Source organism: Artemia franciscana, unplaced genomic scaffold, assembly GCF_032884065.1.
Source record: "Artemia franciscana unplaced genomic scaffold, ASM3288406v1 PGA_scaffold_168, whole genome shotgun sequence".
Lineage (NCBI taxonomy): Eukaryota > Metazoa > Arthropoda > Branchiopoda > Anostraca > Artemiidae > Artemia > Artemia franciscana.
In genome coordinates this window covers 449,921-467,745 of record NW_027062638.1, presented here as the reverse complement: position 1 = coordinate 467,745, position 17,825 = coordinate 449,921, and the positions used below count along the sequence as shown (strand labels likewise).

Genomic DNA, 17,825 nt, shown 5'->3' with positions numbered 1-17,825 from the left:
GTGTCCCTGTGACAGATTTTTTTATAGCTCATATAAAATACATTTCTCATATCTACGTTCTTTCTATAAGTCCCGCCATCTGCAAGTTGCAAATGACTCTAAAAGCGGCACTTTTGATGCCATGTCTCCAGTGGAAAAGCTGGGGCTATTGGGCTAGCACAACCTATAAGAGTTATGTTTATTGGCTCATTTGAAAGCTCGTATCTACGTGTCTTTCTTTTTTTCAATTCTACCATTCCTAAGTGCAATATAGCACTGAAAACAAGACTTTTGGTGCCACTTCTTCAGTAAAAAAGCTCTGAAGTACAAAACAGTTACTATTGTAATAGCTATGTCACTTCCTTAAGTTACGTAAGTGTCCAGAACCGTTAACTGGAGGTTTACAACAAGAGCTAAGAGCTCATATAGCACTTTTGACGAGGCTGGAAGAGCCAAGAACTCATACGGCATGAGCTCGAGCAAAATTCTAAGAATCAATAGATTGATTTAAAAGGAAAATTAGAGGCTTATTGCCGGTCGGGATTGAAAATAGGAGCTCTGAGACAAGAGGTCCTCCTAGATATCAAAATTCATTAAGATCTGATCACCCACTCGTAAGTTAAAAATTCCTCTTTTCTCATTTTTCCTCTCCCTTCAGCCCCCCCCCCCTACATAGTCAAATCAGGGAAAACGACTTTATCAAGTCAATTTGTGCAGGTCCCTGACACGCATACCAATTGTTATCTTCCTAGCACGTCCAGAAGAACCAAACTCGCCAAAGCATTGGACCCCCCTAACTCCCCCAAAGAGAGCACATCCAGTCCAGTTACATAAATCACATATCTACGAAATTTGCTTATTCTACACACCAAGTTCCATCCCAATTTATCCACTCTAAGCATTTTCCAACATTTCCGGTTTCCCCCACCAACTCCCCCAATGTCACCAGATCTGGTCGGGATTTAAAATAAGAGCTCTGAGACATGAGTTCCTTCTAAATATCAAATTTCATTAACATCCGATCACCCGTTCTTAAATCAAAACACCTCGATTTTTCTAATTTTTCCAAATTAACATCCCCCAACACCTCCAAACAGAGTGGATCCTTTCCAATTATGTCAATCACGTATCTAGAACTTGTGCTTCTTCTTCCCATCAAGTTTCATCCCGATCTCTCCACTCTAAGTGTTTTCTAAGATTTTCGGTTTGCAAGATTTCTGTTTCCACTCTACAGCCCCCTATGCCCCCAGATCCGATTCGAATTGGAAGTGGAGCATCTGAGACATAAATCTTTCTATATATCAAGTTTCATTAAGATCCGGTCACCCATTCGTAAGATAAAGATACCTCAATTTTCACGTTTTCCAAGATTTCCGGTTTTCCCCTCCAACTCCTTCCAATTTGACCAGATCTGGTCGGGATTTAGAATAAGAGCTCGAAGCACAAGATCCTTCTAAATATCAAATTTCATTAGATCTGATCACCCGTTCGTAAGTTACAAATGCATCATTTTTTCTACTTTTTCCGAAATACCCCCCCCCCCCCAATTCCCCCAAAGAGAGCAGATCTGGTCCGGCTATGTCAGCCACGTATCTTGGACTTGTGCTAATTCTTCTTACCAAGTTTCATTCTGATCCCTCCACTCTAAGCCTTGTCCAAGATTTCCATTTCCCCCCACCCAACTCCCCCAATGACACTGAATCAGGTCGGGATCTAAAATAAGAGATCTGAGCTACGAGGTCCTTCTAATATGAAGTTTCATCAAGATCCTGTCACTACTCCCCCTCCAGAATCTCTTAGTAAGGTTCAAAAATCACCTACTCATATTAAAAGTAAAATATTAAGGCGAAAAAAATTTTAGCTAAAACTAACAATTTTGAATTCAACCTTCAAACTTCACTCTGCAATGAAGCATGTGGGCTAGTTCTAGCGGCGGTAATTGAGGGAAAGGGGCGTCCTTGCCCCCTTAGTTTTTTGCTCCTGCCTAGGTTTTGAAAAGCCCCTTTTTTGGTCATTTCATTGGAAAAGGTACTTTTTTCATTTGAAAAAAAATGGAGGAAACAACCGAAAGTGCACTTTGTGGGAATGTGCTATCAAGTCAAATTTATAAAAAAAAAAAGTGATCAGATGTAAATATTAGCTTTTAAATGATCCCTTAAATAGCTCTCTCTGTTAAATAACCTTCAAGATGCTGATAATCAGTAAGTGATTTATAAAGCTATGTCTTCATTATGGTTTTTTCACACAAAGTTGGCCGAGTAAAAACAGCTTTTTATTCATGGAAAAACATACGTCCCAGAAAAAAAATGTATTGCTTTTTGAAGTATGGATAATGAACTTTATGTTATAGACTGAAAGTTTTTCGTAGCTGTCAAGGTTGTCTGCAATATTTTCTAGAGGTGTCTTATCTCCCCTATATCGGTGATGATTAGAAATTATAGTAAAAATAAATTTCCAACTGAAACACAGGAGTGACATTAAAACTTAAAAAGGAACATACATTATTCCGTATAAATAAAAAATCATGGCAGGGTTATTTTTACATGAAATTTTAATCAAAAACAAACAGATTAATTTAGAAAAAAACAAAGTTTTTTTCCGAGGGAAGTAAAGAGAGAAGTTGAAACTTTTAACAGACAAAAACTATTGCTTCACAGCCTATCTAATATATGTCAATAAAAGTAGTACACATAAAACAACTAATCATGTTTCCCTATGTTTCTAGGATTATAGAAAACTAGGGCTTTATTGAAAACTCAAAATAATATAAGAGTTTTGGTACAGTAGAAGCTAACCAATTAAGGACACTTTTTACAGAATAAAAATATGATCAATCCATTTTAAGATAAAACAACAATCCATTCTAGGATTGTTGCTTTTTTTTCGTTTAATTTGAGATTACTTCTGCGTAATGGTTCAGTTCAATGACTGACTCAACGTTTTGGTTCAGAAAAGGACAAGTCATGATTAGTTTGTAGAGAAGTTCGAAGCAAAGCCATCTTAATAGTACTAGAACTACAGACCAGCTTTAGAATTTGTATCATAGCTAGAAATTCACTGTTGTATAGAGAGAAGTAACCGGGTTTCCAGAGTTCATATTATGTCTTATCTGATCTTCATTTCAAGTAACACTAAAGTATATTTCTTAAATTTTTTTAGATTGTATATTACTTACTATCGGTATGATAGCTGGCGATACCAAAATTTTGATAAATGAATCCAACATTTCCCTTTTTTCTTTTTTTTTCACTTGGCTTTTGTGTTTTCAGTAAAGCGCTAGTTTAATGTATATATATATAAAAATAAATTGTTTGTTTATGTGTCTGTCTACTAACGTCATGTTTGTGTGTCGACTGACGTCATGTTTGTCGACTGACGTCATTATAAGGATTGAGCTGCATGTCGTCATGAAGTTGTTTGTCGTCCGACGTCATGTTTGTCGACTGACAAAATTACAGACCGGGACACCGGGACACAAATGACGACCGGGACACCGGAAATATAAATGACGACCGGGACACATCAAATACCAATTCAAAAACGAATGTATTCAAGCCAAAGTAGCTGAGCTGGTAAAGCGTTATGTTCCAGGCCCGAGAGGTTCCAGGTTCGAACCTTGGCTTTAGCATTAATACAAAAGAAGAAAAAAAAACTAAAAAAACGTAAAATACAAAAGAAGAAAAAAACTAAAAAAGGTAAAACTAAAAAAAAACTAAAAAGAACAGTACTAAAAAAACTAAAAAAGCTAAAAAACTAAAAAAGGTAAAAAACTAAATACTAAAAAAGAAAAAACTAAAAGAAAACTAAAAAAGGTAAAAACTACAGAAAAAAAAAAGGGAAAAAAAACTAGATCTGAATACGGATTATTTTTCCCATGGACAATTTTATGTTGCATGTTCAAGAGTCCGTAAACCTGACAATCTATTTATATGCACAGACAATGGGACATCGAAGAATGTTGTATATTCGCAAGTTTTACGTAGTTAAAAACATATATATATATATATATAAATATATATATATATATATATATATATATATATATATATATATATATATATATATATATATTCACAGGTGGGACACAGGGACACAACTACAATGGCGCGTAACGACTTACGCGCGGGGGGGGGGGCTTGGGGGGCGAAGCGCCCCCACCAACCAGGTGTTGGGGTGGCGCGAAGCGCCACCCCAGCACCTAGTTGATATATATATTAGATAGGCTGTGAAGTAATAATTTTTGTCGGTTTTAAGTTTCAACTTTGCTCTTTACTTCCCTCGAAAAAACTTAGTTTTTTTTATTGATTTGCTTTTTAAAAAAAGGACATGCAAAGTTTTCCATCGCAGTTCTATAACAAGAAATAATCCTATGTTCTATCCAATGTTAATATTAAATGATCCGCAACAATTCTACTTATCAAGTCATGATGGATTGGTTCATAGACCTCTTATCTAAACTGTACACTGTAAAGAGAGAAAAACCGATTTTTATTGTTTCGGGAGATTTAGTAAATCTCTGCATGGTTAATATTGTGTATTTCATGATTCTGAAAAAGTTATTTTAGTTATTGACCACTTGGTTTTTGGCCAGCGGAATCTTTTTCCCTCGAGTGTTCTTTCAAAGAGCTCTTTCAAAATACTGAATATTTTTACTATTCCCATTTTGAAGTACCATTTGAAGCGATCAGACAACTGCACTTTGCATGACCCATGATGAGTTTCAGCCTCGGGGAGATAGCGGCAAGTGCACAAGAATGTTAACACTGGATACATGTCCAGTGTTTCAATACAATGCATGTAACGGGCTGCTTGATTCATCTCTTTTCTGGTAAATTTAAATTCCGCCAACATTTTGATGTCAAAAATAAATGTTTGTAACAAGAGATTAGGAACCCCCTCCAACATAGAGGTGGAAGTGGGCCCTAACTTAGACAAATCGCAATACAGAAATTAAAACAATTAATAACAACACACTGCAGCACCAAGCCACCTGAGGTCAAAATTGCTTTCCAAAAGTCTTATCAGAATCCCTTTACTTGGGTCTTAAAAAGACAGATATAGGAAACCAGATTTACTTCCTAACAAATTTGACGAGACCTTACAACATGATAGAAGTCACAAATTTTAACATAAGCCCCTCCCCTGAGGTCAGAACGGTCATTTATCCCCAAGAAACACAAAAGCTGTCCTGGCTGAGTGGTTGGCGCGCTGGCGTGGGAATTCTGTGTCCAAGGGGCACGGGTTCAATCCCAGTTGTGACCAGTTATTTAGTTTGGGACGGGGGTCAGTGGCGTGACTCTGTAAGCTCAGCCGGAGTCGACCGAGCTCTAAATGAGTACATGGATAAATTTGGGGAAGGTAAGCACGAAGGGTGTGTGAAAGCACAGGATGGTTGGCCCCCAGCCCCCCATTGCACTTCCTTGCTGAACGGCCATGAAACGGAGATCAGCACCGCCGGTTTTGACCTTACGGGTCTAGTGCCGTCTTACTTACTTACTTACTTTACTAAGAAACACAACTATGGCCCTTCCAAATTTGTGCAACTCTCGACAAGTTCGATTAAAATCGGCTGAACTTGTTCTGCTATATATCCCGATGGCAACTATTTGGGACCTGTTCTCCGTAAGGGGTGATCAAGCTGACATCCTTAAAAGGCATAACTAGGACAAACCTAACTTTTACATCATATAGTCTGACGAGATACGATAGCCCGTCCTGAAAGTGGTAATGATAACTTCGGGATCCCTCCCTCAACGGACATGGAAACAGGTACAGACAATTGGCCCCGAATAGCGTCACTAGAAAACTTCGATTTCCCAAGATTTGTTGTGATTTAACAGCCTTTTATGCAATATTAATTTGAAAAACTTTTTCCACAAGACATGTTTTTCAAAGAAAAGTAAAGGGCTCCATTAAGCGAAGAATGACAACTAAAGTCAAATAATCTTCCAAGCGTAAAACTACCACAAATCACTATCAAATCAGTGAGAATCAAAACGAACAGAAATTACAATAAATAGCCGAGTCAAACTCAAAAGGAGCAATAATTAACATGAGTAGGGCTGATAACTCCTATGCCTTTTCAACACCAGAACAGAATTTGCGTTTTACTGAAAAAACACAAAACAAATGACCGTGGATTGTCATTGACATACAATGACATTTCTAAGTGAAGGTTTCGATATTTTTTTCCTTTATGAAAGCAAGAAAGGTGAAAACATTTCAAATGTATATTGTTTTCAGTAAAACACGAGTTTTTTTCTGGTATTGACTGTGTTCTTGATCTTAAAAAGGGCAACAGATCTTCTGATTACCAATCCATCGAGCCCTTTCCGAGGTTTATACGATCATCCTTTCTATGTGTACCTTATATGCCCCAGGACATAAACTACCTTTCCCTGTGGGATATGGGGGTTGTCCTCCTTAAAGACATGATTTACGGTCCTTTCAATTACGTTGAACAAACCAGCTATCTTAAAATTTTTGTTGGATGGGTTTGAGGAAATGAACGGCTTGGTAGGGAGGTTAATTGACCTCAATTCACTTTCGACTATTAAAAAGGGCACTGGTCCTTTCAATTTCCAATCGAATGAGCTCTTTTCGAAATTTCTAAGACAACAAATGACCATCTCAAAATTTGTATCCGATGCATATTGAGAAAATATGAGGTGTGGGGGGTATCCACCCTCCGATCACTCTGAATCTAAAACAGCACTAAAACTCTCGAATGCCAATCCAATGATCCTCCTACGAAGTTTATATGGTCACCTTTTTTACATAAACATTAAATACCCCCAGGGCATAACTTACAACCCTTGCCCAGAGGGTCGTGGGGGGGGTTCATCCTGAAATAAATATATTCCTAATCTTTCAACTAAGTTGAACTAAATGCTTATCTCAAAATCTTGATTGAATATGTTTAGGGAAGTGGTGGGCGTGGGAGGGGGGTTAGTTGCCCACCAATCACTTTCGACTATTGAAAAGGGCAATAGCCCTTTAATTCCCAATCGAATGAGCCCATTTTTAGTTTTCTACGACAACTCCTTCGACACGAAGTGCATGTCTAAAAAAATAATAAAAATAACTCAATGTGCCCACATCACTCTTTGTTTAGGCAGCGGTATAGCGCTGCCTTTGACATATTGCCGACAGAATTACAGGGATTCCTCCATAAATGTAGGAACTTATCCCCTAACTACGGTCAAATCGCCCCAGAAACCTATCTGATCCCGCCAAGACTGCTGAAGAAAAGAAAAGTACTTCCGAAATTTATATCCTACGATAAAACTTTGGTACTCCCACCGTCCTTCGAGTCAGGTCACAACCGGGTTTACTTCAGTATAGTCCAAGAAAACAATTAAGATGGGAAAATTCCCTAAGAAATGAGAAAATTCTATAGAAGTTTACTTTCGGAACAAGACAGTTTTATTTCATTTCCATTTTATAGCAGACTACTTAGTAAGCTAGTCAATCTGGGAAATTACTAAGCATTTTGGGCCCTTTGGAGAGATATACCTTTCGTTTCAGTGTTCTATTACGAATGTGAGTGTTCCTTTTTATACCCTTCTAGGGTATTGTATGTGTTTAGTCGAAAAGTGAAAATTTATACTTACCGCAAATATATATTGCTATTATTTGCAATTTATTTATGTATAATTTATATGTATTTGTGGTGAAGTAAATTCGGGTTTTTCACTCTTTGTTTTACGTTCTGTGCAGCATTAACTGTATAACGCGTTATATGATAAATAAATAAATATTCATTGAAAAAAAAGAAGCTCCGAGTTTTCTTTTCTTATCGTTACTGAGCTATAGACGGCTAAAAAAAAACAACAGCAAATGTAGCAGCGTTGTTCCACCATTCAATTAATCTTTCTTTTTACTTTTACATGTGTTATTTTCTAAAAGGGGTCTGCGATTGTTCTCACCCATTATAAGTAACTGGTTACAAAGGATAAATAAACAATTTGACGAGGATCATTCAAGAATGTTCTCATGAAACAACAAAACTGGGCGCTCTTTGCATTTACATTATCGATTTTTGATTCCCTTTAATCTGTAGCCAATAAGTGAGGTGGCGTGGATCAGTAAAATTTGATTTTTTTGTATTTCAAATTACTGAAAACATAATTTTTTACCGTCAAATAGTTCACAGTCTTAGCGGAGAATGATCTGACCTGATTTAGTACAATAGTTTTTGATAAAGTGTCAAGATAATGGGTTTTATTATTTTAATACTTGTTCTACTCTACTATTCGACTATGGAATTTAGTAGTTTCATTTATTCTAGTTTCTTTTCAGTAGCGTTAATTCGTAGACCAGTAGTAGTGAAAAAATATGTAAAAGTTTTAATCATTTAGTAAAAATTCAACACATTCGAGCCTTTGTATTCATTCGATATTTTTATTGAAGAGCTTTATATATTTTTCTTGTGCTGGAGGAGAAGTGTTTCTGATGGAAGTAAAGAGTGTCAAACTCAAAATCAATACATATTATTGGTTCTAAACCAGGACAACTTTTAAAATAACACGAGCTATTTTCTTCTTATATATATGTAAGATTTTGCCAAACTCCTCAAATAGGCACAGGATTTTGCCGTATAGAAAACTGTTTTTGTCGTTGCTTCTAATCCTGCTCTGTTAAGTCGGTATTGTTTTTCCTGTAGGATTAGAGGCAGAAATTACAATGTTTTCCAAGAAGTAATATCATTATATATTAAACATTCAGGTTATTTTACAGAAAAAGTTTCAGTCATCTTATTTGTTACGGTGACATTATTTGATTTTTTGTCAATATTTTGAAAAATTAAACACCGCTCTTGATAATTACATATGTTTTTCAATAGAAAGCAAATGAAGACATAGCCATTAGAAGTTTTACACGATGTGAGGGGAGACTCAGACTGATAGTAATTTTTGTTCGTTTGAAGTTCAACTTGAGTCGAACTGGTTTTCTTCTGGTTTTAGAATTTATTCATTGATCAAACAGTTCGTGGTAACGAACTGTAGTAAGGAGCGACCCGGCTCAATAGTAACCGAAACTCTAAAAAATGGAATTCTCAACGCCCCGCTCTTTACGCTAAAGTTTTTTACTGTTTTAAAATGTACAGTTAAGAGAAAGAGTCAAACTTTAGCGTAAAGAGCGGGGCGTTGAGGAGGAAAAGCCCCTTTCATATACGGAGTAATTTCTGTTCGTTTTAAGTTTTAATGTCGCTCCTTGCTTTCATTTAAAAAAACTTGTTTTTTTTTTGTTTAATCTATAACAGTTACTGTTATCTTTATATTTCATGTGATAATCAATTGTAGCTTCTGTTCGTTTTTTTTTTAATTTTTTATCATGTCAGGTTTTCTTGTCGTCTTAAAATTTCAATAGGTTTCTTTCTTTTGAAAAACTCCCTTTTCTGACTTTTATTTAATCAACAACTTAAAATTGGCACAGATATTATGCATATCCTGGATGTACCTATCGATTAATCTGATAACTTTATTTTATGCAGAAAATTCAGTCTTCCATAGAATCATGCGAAGTAATTACTTCACAGAAGGGAAAACAAGGAAATACGGAGATAAACCTAGAAATGAGATATGCCAAGAACGATTTTAGGAAAAATAATGTTACTCTTCACATTTCAATGCTACGTGAAAACAGCAAAAAAACAACAACAGAAAAAAACAAGGTAACAAAGATGATCAACATGCTGAACAGCATTACCAAGCAACTATACGAGGTAAGCTGAATCCGGCAGTGAAAACATTCTGCAAAACGTCATGAAAAATATTTTGTGCAGATTAGTACACTGACTTAATTAAATAAAAAAAAAACCCTTGTCAATGTAAAATTCATTTTCATCAACGACCCTTTTCGGATGACCAAGCAGTGTTGAAACGGTATTATTAGCAAACCAGGCAAGACAAACATATTTCTGGTTATTAAGACGTATGAGATCAACATAAATGAGGTAGATCAGAGAAGTACTGAACTATGAGGCAGGTTAATCTACAATGCCAATGTTGTTCAACTAACGTCTCTCAACACTATTTGAAAAATTTCCTTGTGAGGTAACTTTGAAACCACTCTTAAGTATTTTTAGCACACACCCAATAATTCTGCTCAGCTTAATACATTAGAAAATCAACACCACCCAACGATATGCAACACCAATCTCAATCTCCCAATAAGAGCTCAATTAATAAAATAGTTTCACTTTGGCAAATATTGGCAGAACAGGGAAACTGTCCTCTTCAAGTGACAGATTTATTATGAAAAGTAAACAGGACAGAGCATTATGCATGTTCGCCTTTAACACTCGAAGACATAAGCACCCCTGCAGAAATAGACAGTCTATATTTTAAGCTGTTGACCACTTGATCGCAGATCAAAAGCTAATTCGAAACGCTCACCTCTACGATAACATGACAAATTCTTCAACCTGTTGACATCTATTTTCTAACAAGTTTCCATACCACAGCCATTATCAGGGAAAAATTACTAAACTTACTTGCAATAGGAGATTTGTAGTGACCGTAAGGCGAACCTCAAAATTGCACTTCAGCCACTTTTATTTCAGCATTTATACCAGTCACTTGGTTTATGTGTTTCCAACGTATTATGTGTTAATAGCTTTCCTACGTAATTTGTTCACTAAATTAAGTTTCTTTTTTTAACGATCCATACGGATCAATATATCCCTTTTTGTCCATGGTTTACGGGATGTCAGTTCCTTCATTTTCATTACCTCAAAAAGACACGCACTATAATAAACGGGTGAAATATAAGACATTAGATTAACAAGTGTTCTAGCATAGGATTCTTCTTCAAAATCAAAGACGCACAATCGATGAAACCATCCAGCTCTCGCCTTAAAGTTTTGAAGAGTCTCTTTTTTCCGTAAATGTATGTTTTCTTTTTTTCATTCATGCAACTGATACTTATTGGCACTCTCCATCGGAAGATGGTCATAACAGATAGCAAAACAAACCTCCAAATCAACAGAACGCAAAACAAACCAAATAACAGATAGCAAAACAAACCTCCAAATCAACAGAACGAACAAAACCCCATCATTTGGGCATGGACTATACCAAATAATTATTGTGGGTACACTTGAAACCGCGCATAAATCATTCGATACCATGAAGAATTTAAAATCAACATTATGACAAGAAGAATCAAGTATAAATGGTTTTGTCAAAAGTTTTTCTGTATTATTACAAATGTTCATCTAATTCCTTATTAGAATCAAACGCTTCAAGAACCGTTTGGAAGAAGACTTGGTTAATGCTTAATAAAACTTAGATGTCCCCCTACCCCATAGCATAATTACACCCCTTTTCATAGTAAATGGTTCTTTAGCAAAACATAGCGATACGTTATGGCTTATAATTTACATCGAGAGCTATAAAGAAAATAAATAGGCTCTTACCTATAAAAAAAAAATACCTTCAAATGCGTTTTTGACTTTCTCTCATAACAAAAAAGGGCACAAAAGCCATGAAACAGCAGAACTGATACTTATTATTCTAGGGAAAGGTATTCCTTCCATTGGACATAACCTTACATTATAATCTTCTAAATTGCAAATTGTCTAGGTAGGAAACAATAAAGAAGAGTAAAAGCTGATTCTAAAGGAAGTTTCCAAGCGCTGACGAAAAGACTTCCGCTTCGATATCTTCCAGAGATATGTGAACAATCCCAAACCTTACCCGAAGAGAAAAGATTCTGAAACATGATCCAACTCTTCCCGTTATGATATTCAATTTTCTTAGGGCATATTCAGAGACAAGTTATGAATGAAATGTCTGGAGCATTATAAGGTCTACCAAGCATAAGTTGGCATAATCTAGAAGCATAAATGGATTTCATAGGTACACGTACTTTCTGGAGAAATATTCATCTTGTGACTGACTTACTTATCGGGATAGGTCTGAGAATAGTGCTGAATTAAGGCTGATAGGAAATCATTTTTTGGACCGGTAGACACACTCCCACCCCTTGTACACCAAATAAAAAAAGAGTATTTTTACTTGAATACATGGTTCACGGTTCAATTCCTCTTTTAATCAAAAACAACAATTAACAAATATCCTTATTTTTTGTTTATTTCCCGGTATACACAAAAAAACAACTTTATGTGGAAGATCAATTAGTTTTTCTTGTTTTAAAACACTGATATACTTTAAAGTCTTGCACTTAATTACCCAATTAACCTACAACGGAATCCTGATATGGAACAAAATTTTACAATGGACTTAGCCTACGAATATAACAGTCTAGACTACAATATGCATCGTAAGACCATCTACGATAAGACACAATCAGGGAGATTTGGGAAGATATCTAGGAGCCCAGGAGACGTTGAAACTAGTTTTTATTTGTATATGAAACATTTTTTAATTAACAAATACTCAGTTAACTATACTGCTGGATCTATTTTTTTAAAACAAGGGTATAATAGAAAGTATCCAAATTATACATACTGAATGTCCACTATGCCCATGTGCTCAACATACATGGACCTTTTTAGAATTTTTTTTTCGTAAAGCACAAGCCAACCGATATTTGAAGAGACACAAGCTTATCCTCCATTACACAAATAAAGTCAACATAAGAAACTTTATGTTGGTACATTTACACGTGGAAAAAATGAGTGCAATGAAATTTGTTTGCAGTTATATAAAAAAAAGTCCCCAGTGTCCCAGATTCCCCTCTTATAATAAGTTTGTGCGAGTTCGTCACCGTGTTTTTCATCTATGAATAATCAAAATGGATGTCTGTTATAAATCGGAACTTAAACGAATTAATTGGGTTAACAAACCATTTTCAACATCAATCTGGCTGCTACTATATTCTTTAATATATGATAAATGATTTTGTATATGCTAATAAACTAAATGTCCATGTTATACAATATCTAAACGACTACAGCACCAAAACCTATATTCCCCACTATAGTAGACATGTCTGCTAGAAAGAGAATCTAAGGCTCATTTTCTCTGTAACCCAAGATTTTTTTTTTGCAAACTAAAATTTGAAAATAACTTACCATCCAATGCACAAAATGTGGAACTCTCACAGTCAATAAGGGCGAGTTGAAATTGTTTATTTGCTGCTTGGAAACTCCCAGCGATTTTGAACATCAACCCAAGACGAAAGTTTACTTCGGCTGCTCGATCATATGCTGGTTCCTGGTAAAGCAGATGCTGAAAGACGTCTATAGCACTAAAAGAAATATTTTATTAAACATTCAATCGAACAGAGGGGGGCGTTGACTCTTTTTAGTGTTAAAAACAAGATATTAGGTTGACGGAGAACTTTCTTTGAAGAAAGTCAAAGCGAATGTGATGGCAACATTACCAACTCAGGACCATAAAGCTCCCAGATAAAAACAAAGACAAAATTAACAGAGCCCAAATTTCATGCTTTTTCAAAAGTTCTTGAAATGATTTCAAAGTTGAAGTTATTTTCGCCATAGTCAAAACAAAGTTCAACGCAAATACCATCTTGCCTATTGTAAGATGGACTCTTTCTTTGACTCTTTCTCGCTACTCTACTTTTTAAAACAATACAAAACTTTAGCATAAAGATTGAGGCGTTGAGGAGTGGACACTTTCATATATGGAATAATTTCTGTTCGTTTAAGTTTTAATGTCGCTCCTTACTTGCAGTTAAAAAAAAAAAAACTTTTTTTGTTTGATTTCAGAACGTTTTTGAATTGATGCATGTTTTGATTTTGGCTCACCGCACATGAAGATATAAAAAGAAATTTACAGATTAGTTTTTTTTTTCTAAATGGCTTTCTCATAGTTTTGATCGGATGATTTTGATGAAAAAAAAAGCGGTGGAAGACGAGCCCTGAACATTATTGAATTAATACATGTTTTGATTTTAGCTCACCACACATGTATAATTAAAATCAAATTTGCATATTAATCATTTTCCTTCGGCTAAATGGCTTTCTCATAGTTTGGATCGGGCGATTTTGATAAAAGGGGTGGGGGAGGAGGTCTAGCTGCCTTCTAATTTTAGTTACTTTAAAAGGCATATTATTTTTAGGAACGTTTTTATTAGTAGTAAATATACTTAGCTTACGAATTAATTTACGTAAAGAACTTCTATATTTGTATATATCTATTATGTATATCAAGGGGTTCGCCCCTCGTCAATATCTCAATCTTTACACTAAAACTTGAATTTCGCCACAATTCTTTAGCTCAAGGCCGTAGAATAAATAGTTGAAATTACTAAAAATACTTTATCGTAAAGAGCGAGGTATTGAGGAAAAGATTCCCCTAATATACGTAATTTTTTCTGTTCGTTTTAAGTTTTAATGCTGCTCCTTACTTCTAGTTGAGAACTTTTTTTTATTTATTTTCTCATTGTTTTCTTTTTCAACAATGCTAGACAATACTGCACCCCCTTGATGGATATTCTCTTCCCTCGTGATAAATTCCTCCATGGAATGATCTTCCCAAGTAAATCTCCCCAACTCCCATCCCCTTCAACGCGAAAAAGTCCCCCAGAAAACATATCTACTCTTCCCAATAACCATTACTATATGCAAACAATGGTCAAAGTTTGGAACTTGCAAAGCTTCCCCCGGGGACTCTTGGCTATTAAGTCGTCCCAAAAAAAAAGCAATTATTAGCTTTTTAGATTACGCCGAGCAAAATGGACATCTTAAGATTTTGATCCAGTGACTTTGGGAAAAAATGAGCGTGGGAGGAGGTCTAGGCACCCTCCAATTTTTGTGGTCACTTGAAAAGAACACTAGAACGTTTAATTCCATTAAAATGAGCCCCTCACGATATTCTTGGACCACTTAGTCGTTACGATCACTTCTGTAAACAAGAGCTAAGAGCTCATATGGCACTTGTGATGAGGTCGGAAGAGCCAAGAGCTCGTATGGTATGAGCTCTAGTAAAATTCTAAGAATCAATAGATTACTTTAAAAGGAAAATCAGAGGCTTAATGCCGGTCGGATTTAAAATAAGAGCTCTGAGTCACGAGGTCCTTCATTAAGATCCGTTCATCCACTCGCAAGTTAAAAATACCTCTTCTTTTTTTTTCCTCTCCCTTCAGACCCCCAGATGTTCGGATCGGGGAAAACGACTTTATAAAGTCAATTTGTACAGCTCCCTGAGACGCCTACCAATTTTCATCGTCCTAGCACGTCCAGAAGCACCAAACTCACCAAAGCACTGAAACCCATCACCTAACTCCCCCAAAGAGAGTGCATCCAGTCCGATTGCGTCAGTCACGTATCTACGACATTTATAAACATTTTACAAGATTTCTGGTTTCCCCGTCCAGCTCCCCCCAATGTCAACAGATCTGGTCGGGATTTGAAGCAAGAGCTCTGAGACATGGGTTACTTCTAAATATCAAATTTAATTAAGATCCGGTCACCCGTTCTTAAGTTAAAAATACCTCATTTTTTCTAATTTTTCCGAATTAACAACCCCCAGCTCCCCCAAAGAGAACGGATCCGTACACATTATGTCAATCTCGTATCAATAACTTGTGCTTATTATTCCAATCAAGTTTCATCCCAATATCTCCACTCTAAGCGTTTTCCAGGATTTGCGGTTTCCAAAATTTCTGTTTCCCCCTCCAATCCTCTATGTCCCCGGATCCGATTCATATTGAAAATGGACCATCTGAGACATAAGATTCTTCTATATATGAAGTTTCATTGAGATCCAATCACCCATTCGTGATACTCGATTTCACGTTTTCCAAGAATTCCGGCTTCCCCTTCCAACTCCCTTCAATGTCACCGGATCTGGTCGGCATTTAAAATGAGAGTTTTTAAAGCACAAGATCCTTCTAGATATCAAATTTCATTACGATCTGATAATCCGTTCGTAAGTTACAAATAGCTCATTTTTTCTAATTTTTCCGAATTTCCCCCCCCCCCCAAACTCCACCGAAGAGAGCGGATCCGTTCCGGTTATGTCAGTCACCTATCTTGGACTTGTGCTTATTCTTTCCACCAAGTTTCATCATGATCTCTCCGCTTTAAGCGTTTTCCAAAATTTTCGGTCCCCCCCCCCCACCAGTGACACTGGACCTGGTCGGGATAAAAAATAAGAGATCTGAGTGTCGAGGTCCATCTAAATATGAAATTTCATCAAGATACGATCACTCTTTCGCAAATTAAAAATACCTCATTTTTTCTAATTTTTTGAATTAACCTCCCTCCCTCCAACACCCCAAAGAGAGCAGATCCGTTCGGGTTATGTCAATCCCGTATCTAGGACTTGTACTTATTTTCCTCACCAAGTTTCATCTCCATCCCTCCACTCCTAGGCATTTTCCAAGATTTTAGCCCCCCCCCCCCCTAACTACCTTTTCAGCGGATAAGGTCGAAGTTTGATATAAGAGCTCTGAAACATAATATCCTTCCAAAAATCAAGTTTCATTAAGATTCGATCGCTCCTTTGTAAGTTAAAATACCTCATTTTTCTGATTTTTCAGAATTAACATTCCACCCTTACTCTCCCAAAGAGAGCGGATCCATCGCGGCTATGTCAATCACCTATCTAGGACGTATGCTTATTTTTCCCACCATCCGTCCAAACTTCAAATCTCATTAAGATCCGATCACTCCTTCATAAATTAAAAATACCTCATTTTTCTAATTTTTCAAAATTAACCCTCCCCTCCCATCTCCCCCGAAGAGAGCAGATCCGATCCGGCTATGTCGATCACATATCTAGGACTTGTGATTATTTTTCCCACCAAGTTTCATCCCGATCCCTCCACTCTAAGCATTTTCGAAGATTTAGGTCCCCCCTCAATTCCCCCAATGTCACCGGATCCAGTCTGCATTTAAAATAAGAGCTCTGAGACAAGATATCTCTCCAAACTTAAAAGTTCATTAAGATCCAATCACTCCTTTGTAAGTTAAAAATACCTCATTTTTTTCCAATTTTTCAGAGTTAACCCCCCCCCCCAACTTCCCCAAACAGAGCAGATCCGTCCCGGTTATGTCAATAACGTATCTAGGGCTTCTGCTTGTTTTTCCCACCAGCTTTCATCCCGATCCCTCCACTTTAAGCGTTTTCCAAGGTTTTAGGCTCCCATCTCCAACTCCCCCCAATTATTCCAGATCTGGTCAGGATTTATCATAAGAACTCTGAAACACGATATCCTTTCAGACATCAAATTTCATTAAGATCCCATCCCCCGTTCGTAAGTTAAAAATAGTACATTTTTTATATTTTTTTCGAATTAACCGGCCCCCAATCCCCCTCCCCAGATGGTCAAATCGGGAAAACGACTATTTCTAATTTAATCTGGTCCGGTCACTGATATGAATGCCAAGTTTCATCGTCCTAGCTGGCCTGGAAGTGCCTGAAGTAGCAAAACCGGGACAGACAGACCGACAGAATTTGCGATCGCTGTATGTCACTTGGTTAACACCAAGTGCCATAAAAAAACAAAAACAAAAAAAAAACAAATAAACACGCATCCGTGACCTTGTCTTCTGGAAAAAATACAAAATTTCACATTTTTGTATATAGGAGCTTGAAACTTTTACAGTAAGGTTCTCTGATACGATGAATTTAATGGTGTGATTTTCGTAAGATTCTATGACTTTTAGGGGGTGCTTCCTCCTGTTGAAATAAGGCAAATTTTCTCAGGCTCGTAACTTTTGATGGGAAAGACTAAACTTGATGAAACTAATATATTTGAAATCAGCATAAAAATGGGATTCTTTTGATGTAACTATTGGTATCAAAATTCAGTTTTTTAGAGTTTTGGGTACTATTGAGCCGGTTGGCTCTTTGCTACAGTTTGTTACCACAAACTGTTTAATAAGGAACCATCATAGGAACGCCAGA

The 17,825-nt window shown here is 36.4% G+C and overlaps 1 protein-coding gene across 1 annotated transcript in view; it reads right to left on the bottom strand.

Moving 5' to 3' along the window:
• The window catches only part of LOC136041354 (lysine-specific demethylase 6A-like), a gene marked incomplete in the record, with an annotated part of 159,744 nt that overhangs the window by 72,770 nt on the left and 69,149 nt on the right, over positions 1-17,825 (bottom strand). Inside the window, 1 exon segment of the mRNA XM_065726000.1 lies at positions 13,022-13,197. Within this exon segment, the coding sequence (XP_065582072.1) occupies positions 13,022-13,197 (176 nt within the window).